A 13,523-nucleotide genomic window follows, 5' to 3' on the forward strand; every position below is an offset into this window, starting at 1 on the left:
ACGGTAGTGTAACCAAGAACAATGGTAGTGTAACCAAGAACAATGGTAGTAACCTGTAATATTTGGGATCTGTACAAATTCAGTGACCAGCAACTCCAAAAGAAGTAACCCATTCCTGGTACTAGACTTTATTTGTCAGCCTCTGGTATCTAGTAGGGGCATTGTTGCCCCACTATTGGGCAACTCCATTTAAACACTGATTTTTGTCTCTATTATTTTTTTATGTATACGGGTATTTTGCCTGCATATATGTCTGTGCAACACGAGTGCAGCACCTGCAGACTAGAAGAAGGATCCAGTCCTCTGGAACTGGAGTGGTACACTATTGTTAGTGGCCATGGGTGCGGGGGAAAACTCCATGGACCTGAGTTCAATTCCCAGTACCCACGTAGTGGCTTATAATGTCTGTAACCTCAGTCCTAGGGAGTTGTTCTGGCCTCTGTGGCCACTGCATGCAGGTGGTACATATACATACATGCAGGCAAAACACCCATATACATAATTAAAAAAAATAAGGCTGTCCACTCAGAGTGGATAGGTAGAGCCCTTGGAGAGGCGTGTACAAATAGCTAACAAAAAAGACATTTGGAAAATGAAGGAACTACAGGTCAGAGAAAGATAAGAACTCACCGGGAAGTGGTCAGTCTGCAAAAGCCCCAGTCATCAGAGAAGGGCAAACAGAAAAACAGTGCAGAGCCTGGAAGGTAGGCTGATGAGTATAAACAGCACAGCCCTTCTGAGAAGCCAATGAGGGTGCAGGGAATTCTCAGAGGCCTCAGAATGACTGCATGGGAACCTGGGGTGATGACTTGTCATAGTAACTGGGGCATCTCAGTGCAACTAGGAATGGGGAGTGAGGTGCAGTTAACATCAGCAGGGAGTAAGGCGAAAATAAAATCTGTGGAAGCAACAATGCATCCTTCACAGGTAAAGGTCAGAGTCACACCACAGAGGGGACAGTTGCCCCCCTCCAGGTTCTGATTTAGTCGGTGGAGATCTTTCCAGATCAGCTAATGGATAGTTACTGAAGTTACTGCTTTCAGGCACACACAAAGACAAGAAAGACGATGATGGATACTGAGCCAGGGAATCCCGCAGGAGGCCAAGGCCACAGAAGTTTGTGTACAGTAGCTCCTGAGGACAGCACATGTGGGTGGCCCAGGGTGTCAGATGACAATCAGAGTGATGGCAGGAAGCCCCCACGAGCTGGCACGGCTCCATGAATGTTATTGTGGGTGAAGTAGCTGGGTGCTGGGTTAGCAAGCAAGCATGCATATCCGCACGAGGTGACAGGGTAACGTCCCATCACAGCGTTTAACTGAGCGCCCCTGGGTTCAGGGATATGGCTGCAGTAAAGAGGCATCTGGGAGGGAGCCTTGGAGAGGACGCCCCACATTTTTGTGCAGGCTCTAGCCTGGGAAAAGAGGTTCGGGTTTTCTTGCCCAGGTCTGCAACACCTCACAGGGCAGCCTCTGCGCTCATGAGGGACCCAGGGTCCAGTGAGGAACAAGAGAGCTGAGGTGTGGAACTAGAAACCCAAACCTCAGGCCACCAGGCAAGATCTAACCCCACAGTGGGCAATCCGTCCCTTTCAGTGCCCAGGGTTAGAGGAGCCGGTGCTCGGCCCAACCCTGACGCTAGAGGATGGTCACTATGAACTCCGTTCTTTCAATTAATTTTTAAAAATTTTTTATTTAATTTTTTTTTTTTTTTGCAAAGTCATCGCCAACGCCGCAGCTACGTGTTGGGGGGGGGCCTGGGGGCGGAGCCACGCCGCGGAGTTGCCGCAGGTAAACAGCCCCCCTCCCCGGCGGGAGCGGGCCCCGCGGCCCAGGCAGGAGAGCCGCCGCCGCCCCCGGGAGGGACGCAGGGCGCGGGCCGGCTACAGCGCACAGAGGGGGCGGCGGCGGCCCGGCGCCCTGGCAGCCCGACCCCTCCTCGCGGGGCGGCAGACCCCCGAGCCCCGCCGCATCCCCGCTGACATCCCCCTTCCGGCGCCCCGCGCCCTGCGCCCCCGCGGTCTCAGTCCCCGCCGCCCCCCGCCGCCGCCGCCCTCTCCGGCGCGCGGCCCCGCCCGCGCCCCCCGCCCGTACCCCGCCGGGCCGCGCCCCCGCCCCCCATGCACCACCTCCTGGAGCAGTCGGCGGACATGGCGACCGCGCTGCTGGCGGGCGAGAAGCTGAGGGAGCTGATCCTGCCTGGCTCGCAGGACGACAAGGCGGGCGCGCTGGCCGCGCTGCTGCTGCAGCTCAAGCTGGAACTGCCGTTCGACCGCGTGGTCACCATCGGCACCGTGCTGGTACCCATCCTGCTGGTCACCCTGGTCTTCACCAAGAACTTCGCAGGTGAGGCAAGGCGCGCGACCGCAGGTGTTTAGCGACCAGCGCTCCGAGCGCGCTCGCTCTCAGCGCCAGGCAGCTAGCTCCAACTGGACCGCACCCACCTAGCCAGGCTGTGAGGCATTGCCCTCGGGTCTCATCCCAGACCTTGGGCAGCACCTCAGTCTGGCATGAGGGGTTGAAGGGAGACAGGGACTCCTGGAGAGCCCTCCTCTGTTTTATTGTTGTTTTGGCTTTGCATTCCTTCAGCCTCAAGCCGTGAGGAGAGTAGGCCTGTCACTGGGACATGGGGTCTGAGTTGTAGAATGTCACAGTGTGGACTGAGACTTGGAGGAGTAGCCAATAAGGACTAGAGAAGGATGTTGTAAGTGTTGAGAGCCACTGCCCAGGGATAGTGAAAATCCCATGATGCTTCACGGGGCGGATAGTATAGGAAAGTGGGGGTACTCCTGAGGAGCTCTGAAGTACCCCCCCCAAAGGTTTTCTGCAGAAGAGGCCAGACATGGCTGATCCTAGAGGACATCAAGCAATGATGGCCCAAGAGGTCCACCCTTGGCTGGCAAAGGCGATGTAGGTGGAAGCTGGGGCAGGTCAGGAAAGAGGCTGAAGTGTTAGGTCAGGGGGGCCTAGTGTAAGAGGGAGCATGTGGGTGCAACTGTGGTCATACCCAGGAAAGTGCCCGTGCACGGTGGGCCCTGTCTAAGGTGACAAGACCAGAACAGAACCAGTGAGCCAACGGGAGGCACTAAGGGAGCTGCCTTCTGGTTTCACACATAGACAGGAAATAGCAGCTCCCACCTGGGGCTGAGCTGAGGCAAGGACTCAAGCCTAGGTATCCACATACACAGGGCTAATGTGTGGCTGGCCCAGAGGTGCCAGTTTCACAGCAGGAGGAAGGCAGCCAGGGCTCTAGAGTTCCTCTGGAGGGGCAAGTCGCTCTGCCCTCTGCAGCTCCTGGGCAACCAGAGCAGGTATTTTGATACCCATTTCTCCACCACCCTCCACAGGTGCCTTACCTTTCAGGAAACTCCAGGACCTAGAGATGTCAAACCTGAGAGGAGGCGTCCTTCAGACTGCATAAAACTACCTCAAGGGTGGAGGAAGTTCTCCTGGTCTCCATCCTTGCACACCAAAGGCTCTGACACTCAGGATTAGATGTCCCCATAAGCAAGACAGAAGAATGAGGGCACAGTGGGGCCTCCCGTCACACCCAGGTGCATAAAGGGGCCTTTGGCCGAGCTGGTCACAATGCCGGCCATGGGGTGGCTGGCTTACAACAACAGACGTGTGCCTCGCAGTTCTGGGGGCCAGAAGCCCAAAATCCAGGTGTGGGCAGGGCTGAGTTCTCTCTGGATGCCCTAGAGATGACAAGGACCCTTTCTTCCTGATTAGCTGGTAGCTGCAGACCATCCCTGGTATTCCTCGGCCTGTCGCTGTATCACCTAAGCATCATGTCTGCCCACTATTGGGGATTTCCCCATGTCTGCTTCCCTCCCTTGAGTCACCAGGATACCGTACTGTTGGGGATAGTCTACTTCACTCTCAGCTACATCTGCACAGACTCTGTCAGTTCACAGGTACAGGCTAGGAGTTCAGCAGATACTTGGGACCACAGCTCTCCTTATAACACACACAGTAGGGTAACCTCAGATGTGGGTATATATACACAGACTGGGCCATTTTGGTGAATCCCTTGATGTGAGCCCTACCCTCTGACACTGCCAACCCGGCTTGTCACCTGTGAGGACACCGAACACCCTGCATCCAGCTGGGCCTGGAACCATCAGGATGTCCCCAGAGCCAGCCCTGACCCTGGACCTGTTCCTTCAAACCTCCTGTGCTTTCTCTCAGAAATTTCTCTCAGAAATGCATGTGCCCTCCTAAGGCCCACATGTCTAAGCCTATATACCCATGCTAAACTAGTTCTACCACAAGTATGAGGAGGGGTCCTGGCCCGCTGCAGCATAGACAAGCAGCTATACTTGACCAGTAATCCTGCTCTTTTCCAAGGATAGAGAAACTGAACAACCAGCCTTAATCCTACCCTTTGCTCTCCCTGACCTCCTGCACAATTTTGAAGCATTGACTGCTTCTCTTGCCTTTGACTGATATTCAGAAAAGTACAGTAGCTTCTTGTGGCTCTTTACCATCCTTTTGCCCCACAGAGTCTAGAAGCATCCAGGGACCTCAGATACAAGAGAACCGAGTCTGGGGGAAGGATGCCTTAATGGTTCCTTCTCCCAAGACCCATCAGAGTGTGGGAACCATTCAGTGAGAACATAGGAGAAGGCAGGACAGGTGCATACTCAGGATCCTGTGCCAGGGCTCTGACTGGGGCCTGCCTGAAGGATTTTGGACTTCCGGCCTCCAGATCTGTGAGGTACATGTCTGCTGTTTTAAGCCAGCCACCCCACTGCTAGTACTGTGACCAGTATGACCAACGGTCCCTCCATTTTTTTTTTTCTGCATACACCCGGATTCTGCTTATGGGGGCATTCAATTCTGAATGTCAGCGGAGGGTGCCATGTGGATACCCTCTCAGGAGGAGTCCTCCCTTCTTGTCATGGGTTCCACTGTGCTAAAATGAATTTCCTTGAGCTCAGTGCTGCTGGTCCCCACCCAGCAGACCTGGAGGTAGAGCTCACAGTGGAGGGGCAGCCCTGGAAAATCTCAGAGGACTCCTGTCTGGAGAGCAGCTGGTGAAGGGGCCAGAACTGCCGTGAAGTAGCTCCACTAGCGCTCAGGCAGGAGTGGGGGCCCCCCGTACACAAAGTCCAGAAGCAGAGGTGGGGGGGGGTAGGGAAGGAGGCAAAGAGTCACCAGACTGCTCAAACCCAGACTGAGAGGTCAAATAATCAGGTCCCAGGGACTTGGGGGGACTTTTGGATATCGCCTAGGTGTGACCATCAAGCTCACACAAGTGAGATGTCACCCTGTATGTGTCTCATTCTTAGTATTCTTCTTTAAAATAGGACAACTGAAAATACCCTATACCCATAAACACAGGTGAGTCCTGACTTGGCCTCTGGACTTTTCCTGGGCACCCAGCAAGATGGATCTCATAGGGGGCCGGTGGGGTGGAGGCACTCAGACACTAGCCCCTGCAAGTCAACCCTTTCTGTCCCAGGTATGGGAAGGCCTGCAGCACTCAGAAGTATCCGCCCATAGCACTGCAGGGAGTGCTAGGATAGAGTACTACCCACACCTACACACGTAGACGAGGCAGTCAGCCTGCCAGAAGCCAGGGCCACCTGTTATCTGCCCACACTGCAGGAACAGATTAGCACAAACTCAGTGGCTTCAAACAATGTCCAGGTCTAGGGTGTGGCTCGGCAGCAGAGCACTTGCTTCGCATGCTGGAGGTCGTAGGTTGACCCCCGGCACCTTACACACACCAAAAGGCAAACAAACGACTCTGGTGAGATAAGATGCTTGCCCCAAACCTAGCAGCTTGAGTTTGATCCCCAGAACCCACAGGGTAGGAGGAGAGAACCAATATCATCAGTTGTCCCCTGACCTCTGCACATATGCCATGGCACACATAACGCTCACATACATACTCATAAACACACACACGTTTAAAAATTAAGGAAAACGGTTGTCCTTCATTTCTGCAGAAGTGAGTATTACAATGTGGATAAAATGCAGGCAGGGCTAGTCTTTCTGGACCTTCCAGTGGCAAGCTCATTCCCACCTTCAGGACCTAACTACAACATGTCATTTGGCTCAGGCCTTCTCTACCCACCCCTGCCTGCCTTTGAAAGGGACTCTTGAGATTCCATTGTCCCACCCAGGTCATCCAGGATCATCTCCCATAAAGTCCTTAATCTCTGCTGTAGAGTCATTCTTGCTACACAAAGCGACACAGTCACAAGGCCCAGAAATCACGATACGGTCCTCTTGGGAGCTGTCGTTCCACCATGAAGGAGTTTGGAAAGGCTTTGTAACTGACCTGGGGTTGAAGGAGCTGAGAGGACAGTGGTAGCTATGAGCTGGCCAGAGGCAGCAGCCTCAGCAGAACCAGGGATCCCCTGAAAGGTTTTCTTCCTTCCACAAGTGACAGAGGCATAGGTGAGCTGGGCTGTATGTAGGCTGGACCCTAGGAGTGGGCTGGAGCTGTGTCTAGGGCTCAAGTGCAGCCCAACCCTGTCTGTGCTCATACTATTTAGACCTGCTTTTCTGGAGGTTCCCGTGCGCATTCAGTGCTCTGTGATTACTGTTGCTGCCATGCCACTGTGGCGGGGTAGGCAGTGTCAGTGCTGGACTGGCAAGCAGTTTCCTTGGCTAGGAACCCCAGTGCACTCTCGTGAACAGCAGGGTGCCCAGGAGCCCAGGTATACACATTACCATGCTCTGGGGAAAGAATCCTTCAACAGCACTCTCCAGAGACATCCCTGTCTGCCTTGAAATGAACCAGCTTTTGTGTGTCTCCTCGGTGAGCGCCTGTACTTACCCAGGCAAGGCTCATCACCCCTGGGAAACCCCATGAGAGGGGCCTTAGTCGGAGAGCTCCGTGCAGCCACTGTAGTGTCTGGGTACCTGCCATCCTGCCCAGTTCAGGCCCAGCACGACAAGTCCACAGCATCACCACCCTGTGGTACCCAGCCGTGCTTGGACACCTGCACTCCTCTAGGTCCTTTGGTATCAGCTGTGCCATCAGAAGCGCCACGTGCCTCTGCAGACACAGGCCAGCAAAGGAGGAGTTTGGCCCCACTGGATGTGCCCATGGGAGTCAGGGGGTTTTTCCACTCGCTTGTCCAGCTTGCAGCTCGGCTGGCCGTAGGGATTGGCTTGATACAGGGTGGGAGACAAATTTGCAGAGAGAAAACCACGCAACCTTCTGTGGCTTTAGGGATCAGCTGTAAGGACAATATATATATATATATATATATATATATATATATATATATATATATATATGCGAATAAAATTCCGTTTTTCCAACCAAGAGAGCTGATTCCTTTGCTTTCCCTGTTTGCTCTTCTCAAAGCCCAGCTCACCCTGCCCTGGACACCTGTCCTCCAGGACCTCAGGTTAAAGGGATCAGCTTTCCCTGACTATCCATAGCCTCCTCTTCAGCCCCTGACCATGACTAGGTGCCCAGCTCTCATGTGGACATGGCCTCAGCTTCAAGCAACCCCTGTACCTGACCATCAGAGCAAGGCTCACTCTGTCTAACTCACCCACACGTCTACTGGGGCCCTCCATACCTCTCAGGACTGTATCAGGAAGACCAGTGGCCACATTGGCCCTGCCTTTGGGGCTCTCCTTGACTGGGTTCTTATGTTCTGATAGTCCTTGAGCCCTAAGCTGCTTTGAGCCTTCATGATGTGTGGTAGTGTAAGTAGATGGATATACTCCCAGATGCTGACCAAGGTCGTAGACTAAACTAGAATGGGGCCAGGGCCCCTAAATGTTGGTACTACAAGAAGAACATGCAGCTAGTGGGGTCTCTGTCCCCCACCTCTTGGGCCCCTGAAAGCATCACCTGTGATTAATGTCCGTGTTGGTTATTTTTCTAGTTGCTGTGGCAGAAACGACCTAACGGAGGAAGAATCTGGTCTGGTTCACAATTTCAGGGAATACATTCCAACATGGGGAAAAGGCATATGGCTAGGGTGATTCCTGGTGTAGCTCATTCACATCGAGGTGCATAAAACCCCTGTGGTCTTCCCCCAGTTCCATGCTTCTAGCTAGACCCCACCTCCCAAAGATGCCACAAACCGACCAAAACAGTGCTACCCGGTAGGCACAGATGTTCAAAGGCATGAGCCTATAAAGAAAATTTCATATTCAAACTTGGGCCATGGAGGGCTCAAGACAGGGTTTCTCTGTGCAACAGCTCTGGCTGTCCTGGAACTCTCTTTTTAGACCAGGCTGACCTCCAACTCACAGAGATCCGCCTGCCTCTACTTCCCAAGTGCTGGGATTAAAGGCGTGTACTACCACCACTTGGCCATATTCAAACTCTTAAATTGATCTTCCAGCTGGGCTCTCTGCCATCTCCCTATCTGCATTAACTCAAGACTAGGTTCAGACAGACTAGCCAATTAGATTGTGTTACTTCCTGATCTCAACACTGATGAAGGACTTTAAGCCGGAGCAGGAGAGGCTTCTAACTGACCTGCTCTGGGGTCAGGCTTGACCGTAAGAGCTGGCTAAGGAGGAATTGGCTTGGGTTAATGCCACACAGGCGGCCATGGTCTAGGGATCATGACCCAATCTGGTGGACTTTGAGCCTCCAAGTTTTCTGGAAGTGAATTACAAGCGTAGGATTGCAGCACAAGGTTCATCCTGACCTGGTGCGAGCATGTGTACCCGCTTAAGTGCAAACAGGCCCTGTTCACTTTCAGAAGCAGATGCATCCAGCCACTGAGCGTCCCCTGTCCGTGTCCACCAGCATCCAGAGTTCCCACATTGCCCTTCCTCCAGGACAGGGGACTTGTGTGACCCTTTTCACCGGTCTTAGACAATCTTTTTTTCATGGAATTTGGACTTATGTGACTGCCTCTGGCTAGAGAGGAGCATCCAGGCCACCAGTCCTGACAGTGCAAAGCCAATGGCCGGGATTGGTTTTTGGTCCTTATGGGATGCTGAAAGGGAAACCCTGGCTGCCAGCATGGCTTGTCGTGATCCTCTCTATACCTTGGTTTGTCCTGTACATACAGTCTTTGTGGCCTTTCTAGACCAGCTCTGGTCAGTTCCTCAGTACATACAAACACTGGCTAACTACTTTGTAAGAACGGGAACTACACACACCACACTGTACTCGGGACACAGTGAGGGAAAACTGGCCTAAGGGGTGAGTCCGTTAGGAAACAACAGCCCGGCATAAGGCAAGCAGCTCTATGGGTGGGGCTATAGAGGCCATGGACATGAGAGAGCCCAGCCACCTGCACAGGGGGTAAGTCTGAGCAGAGATGGGATCGGGTCTATCTCATGCCCTTCATCCCAAGACCTGGTCTTCCTCAGGCTACTCCCACCTCTTGCCCTAGCCCATGTCTCCTCTCTACCCTCAGAGGAACCAATTTACTGTTACACTCCGCACAACTTCACCCGTGACCAGGCGCTGTACGCCCGTGGCTACTGCTGGACAGAGTTGCGGGATGCGTTGCCCGGCGTGGATGCCAGCCTGTGGCCATCGCTGTTTGAGCACAAGTTCCTGCCCTACGCGCTGCTGGCCTTTGCTGCCATCATGTATGTACCCGCACTGGGCTGGGAGTTCCTGGCCTCCACGCGCCTCACCTCCGAGCTCAACTTCCTGCTTCAGGAGATTGACAACTGCTACCACCGAGCGGCCGAGGGCCGGGCCCCCAAGATTGAAAAGCAGATCCAGTCCAAGGGGCCGGGCATTACGGAGCGGGAGAAGCGAGAGATCATTGAGAATGCCGAGAAGGAGAAGAGCCCTGAGCAGAATCTGTTTGAGAAGTACCTGGAGCGCCGGGGCCGCAGCAATTTCTTGGCCAAGCTGTACTTGGCACGGCATGTACTGATCCTGCTGCTCAGTGTAGTGCCCATCTCCTACCTATGCACCTACTATGCCACCCAGAAGCAGAATGAGTTCACCTGTGCCCTGGGTGCCTCGCCTGATGGGCCAGTGGGTAGCCCTGGGCCCACGGTGCGTGTCAGCTGCAAGCTGCCGTCCGTGCAACTGCAGCGGATCATTGCAGGTGTGGACATTGTCCTGCTCTGCTTCATGAACCTCATCATTCTAGTCAACCTCATCCACCTCTTCATCTTCCGCAAGAGCAACTTCATCTTTGACAAACTCCATAAGGTGGGCATCAAGACGCGCCGGCAGTGGCGGCGCTCACAGTTCTGTGACATCAACATCCTGGCCATGTTCTGCAACGAGAACCGTGACCACATCAAGTCGCTCAATCGGCTGGACTTCATCACCAACGAGAGTGACCTCATGTACGACAACGTGGTGCGGCAGCTGTTGGCAGCCTTGGCTCAGTCTAACCACGACACCACGCCCACTGTGCGGGATTCAGGCATCCAGACTGTGGACCCCAGTATCAACCCTGCGGAACCTGATGGCTCGGCTGAGCCACCTGTGGTCAAGCGGCCCCGTAAGAAAATGAAGTGGATCCCCACCAGCAACCCGCTGCCACAGCCCTTCAAGGAGCAGCTGGCCATTATGCGGGTGGAAAACAGCAAGGCCGAGAAGCCCAAGCCCGTACGCAGGAAGACAGCCACAGATACGCTTATTGCCCCGCTGCTGGATGCCGGTGCCCGGGCTGCCCACCACTACAAGGGTAGTGGAGGTGATCCAGGTCCCTCCCCTGCCCCACCTGCTGTCTCTGACAAGAAACATACTCGTCACTTCTCCTTGGATGTGCATCCCTACATTCTAGGTACCAAGAAGGCCAAGACTGAAGCAGTTCCCCCTGCCCTCCCAGCCTCCCGGAGCCAAGAAGGTGGCTTTCTGTCCCAGACAGAAGAATGTGGTCTGGGCCTGGCTGCAGCACCCACCAAAGGTAGGGAGCCAGGCAGGTGGGGGATGGGGCAGGATGGAGAGTCCCAGGGAGCCCTGAGCAGGAAACTGGCAGTCCCTTTGTCTAGGGCACAGGGCAGAAAACACCAGAGAACAATGTAGATGAAGTGGCAACCAGTCAGCAGGGCCAGCTGGTGCATTGCTCCTAAGGTGAGGGGCAGGCCTCCCGTAAGACAGAGGATGAGGAGGAAGGCAGGACCGCAGTCACCAGGGAACATATCTTCTTTGGTCAAGACAGGCTTCAGGCAGATGTGAGCCACTACAGGGGGTGGGGGATGTTCCGCCAACAGCCTTGCTATTTCTAGACAGTGAGACTTAGCCAGGCAGGCTGCTAAGTGCAAGGGTGCCTGCCATCCATGGATGCCAGGGGCCCAGCAGGTCCCATGGGTAGCACTGGGAGGGCTATAGGAATGAGCTAGATGGTGAAATGCCTGTGTTCCTGTCTGTTTGCAGATGCTCCACCCCCCGAGAAGGAACTCCCATACCCCACAGAGCCTGCCCTGCCAGGGCTTCCATCTGGGGGCCCGTTTCATGTCTGTTCACCCCCTGCGGCTCCTGCTGCCGCCCCCCTGTCACCAGGTAGTCTGGGCAAGGCTGACCCCCTCACCATTCTGAGCCGAAATGCCACTCACCCCCTGCTCCACATCAGCACACTGTACGAGGCCCGGGAAGAGGAAGATGGAGGTCCCTGTGCACCCTCAGACATGGGCGACCTCCTCACCATTCCCCCACCTCAGCAGATCCTCATCGCCACCTTCGAGGAGCCAAGGACAGTTGTGAGTACTGTGGAGTTTTGAGGGGCAGGGCCTCCCAGGCCGCCAAAAACTCTCTGCATGAGCCAGGGATGGCCCAGCTGAGCCTAGCCTTGAGTAGACCTGAACTCGGCTCACCCGGTACTGCCCATACCCCCAGCCTCTTGTCTGCATGCCACGGGGCCCAGCACTCCTTCCACCTGGCTCACCATGGCATCCACAGGTGCAGGCTGGGGCAAGAGCGCCAGGTAGGGGGTAGGATGCCCCCCCAGCATCAGGCCCCCCGCTGCGTACTGGGCCGCAAGCGGGAGAGTTTATTTTTCTCGTGGGTTTCGTTGTGTGCTGAGACAGCTCAGCAGACCTAGTGAGGCCCGGCCTAGGGTGTGTAAGGGAGATGCTGAGAAACGTGGCACTGGCCTCAGGACAGACCCCCCAAGGGTCACTCATTTAAGGGCCTGGCCCCTGCAGAGGAACCTAATGCCTTGAGGTCGGGGAACCGAGGGCTGCCACAGGTCCAAATCAACATGCACTTTCTCCTCATAGCCTGACACACACTTTATTTTACTATGATTACTGTAACTGACAAGCTTATTTATCATCAGGAGAATTAGGGTGCATTTCAAGCAAAGGATGGTGTGTGTGAGTGGCACACGCAGTGGTGGGTGTAATCGTGCAGGTCAGCAGGTGTGGGTATGAGCACCTGCCTGAGTGCTTGAGTTTGCCAGAGGGCACAGTGCCCACGCGCAAGCAAGCTCATGAGCAAGTTAGGGAGCAAGTGTGGTGTGAGTGAGCCTGAGTGTGTGTGAGTGTGCGAATGGCACCCACGTGAGCAGTGGGTGAGAGCAGGCATAGGCACCAGGGTGCAAGTGAGGGAGGAAATACAACGCAATAACCACATCCCCCTCCCGGGTCCCCAGCTGCCGGCTGGGCTGCTTCCCATGGGAGTCCAGGCCCCACTGGCCCCACCCCTATTACCTCAGCCACGCGCCACGTGACGAAGTATTAACAAGGTAGCACTGAGCATATCAATAAATACTATTCTGATAACTCCCTGTGCTTTGAGGCCCTGCCTCCCTGTACTAGTGCTGCCTGCCCAGCCTGCAACACCCATCCGCACCTGGGCATCTCTTGGAGCCACTGGGAAATGGTGGGCAGGGCCAGGCAGCCCAAGATGCAAGAACATCAGGCCTCCACCCAGAAGTGTGAGGAGGGGGACCAGGGGGTGCTGGACTGTGGGGTTGTGGGAGGACAGAGATGAAGAGAGCTCTCTGGGGAAGAATATAGTGTCTTAGTTACTGTTCTATGGCTGTGAAGAGACACCATGGCCAAGGCAACTTAAAGAAGAAAGCATTTATTGGCGGGCGGGGGAGGGGAGGAGTTGGTTGCAGCTTCAGAACAGCATGGCGGGGAGTGTAGCAGCAGGCAGGCATGGCACAGGAGCAGTAGCTAAGAGCGACATTCTGATCTGCAGGAAGGAAGCAGGGAGAGAGTGGGTCTGGCTTTTGAAACCTCAGAGCCCACCCCAGTGACATACCTTCTCCAACAAGGCCGCATTTCCAGATTCTTCCACAACAGTCCACCAGCCGGGAATCAAACATTCAAATATATCAGCGCACGGGGGCCATTCCTCTTCAAACCACCACATACATCTTGGCCCCAGGCCATTAAGTGACCACAGAGACCAGTGACCACAGAGGTGGCAGGATCCAGGAAGAGCTCTTGGATGGTAGGTCCTGACTGTGGTCAGGATGCCCTTATCCTGTTCATTAGAAGGTCCAAGGTTCAGTGAGGCAAAGCTGACCCTCAAGAGCCACATGCCCTGCAGGCCAGGGTAGGCGACCCTGTGGGTCTGAACAAGAGACTCCTTGAAGACCGGTGACTGAGGAAGTAAGGTCAGGAATTCATAAGACATCGGGGGGCATAGACTGTATA

The 13,523-nt window shown here is 54.8% G+C and overlaps 1 protein-coding gene across 2 annotated transcripts; it reads left to right on the forward strand.

Annotated features, from left to right (window-relative positions):
* Positions 1 to 1,731: 1,731 nt before the first annotated feature.
* Panx2 (pannexin 2) lies at positions 1,732 to 12,638 on the forward strand. Of its 2 annotated transcripts, XM_057792173.1 has the most exons (4): positions 2,212 to 2,345; positions 3,347 to 3,553; positions 9,359 to 10,822; positions 11,293 to 12,638. In XM_057792173.1, exons 2-4 carry the CDS (start codon positions 3,520 to 3,522, stop codon positions 11,634 to 11,636), a joined length of 1,842 nt encoding a protein of 613 aa, XP_057648156.1. In that variant the 5' UTR covers positions 2,212 to 2,345; positions 3,347 to 3,519; the 3' UTR covers positions 11,637 to 12,638. The 2 variants fall into 2 exon arrangements, with proteins under 2 accessions (XP_057648155.1, XP_057648156.1); XM_057792172.1 differs by lacking the exon at positions 3,347 to 3,553 and having other exon boundaries at positions 1,732 to 2,345.
* Positions 12,639 to 13,523: the final 885 nt, after the last annotated feature.

Source organism: Chionomys nivalis, chromosome 17, assembly GCF_950005125.1.
Source record: "Chionomys nivalis chromosome 17, mChiNiv1.1, whole genome shotgun sequence".
In the NCBI taxonomy this organism is placed as follows: domain Eukaryota; kingdom Metazoa; phylum Chordata; class Mammalia; order Rodentia; family Cricetidae; genus Chionomys; species Chionomys nivalis.

Coding starts and splice junctions, on each gene's coding strand:
- Panx2 (XM_057792172.1), top strand. CDS start 2,120: ATGCACCACCTCCTGGAGCAGTCGGCGGACATGGCGACCGCGCTGCTG. Junction 2,346..9,358: donor CTTCACCAAGAACTTCGCAG/GTGAGGCAAGGC, acceptor CTCTACCCTCAG/AGGAACCAATTTACTGTTAC. Junction 10,823..11,292: donor GGCTGCAGCACCCACCAAAG/GTAGGGAGCCAG, acceptor GTCTGTTTGCAG/ATGCTCCACCCCCCGAGAAG.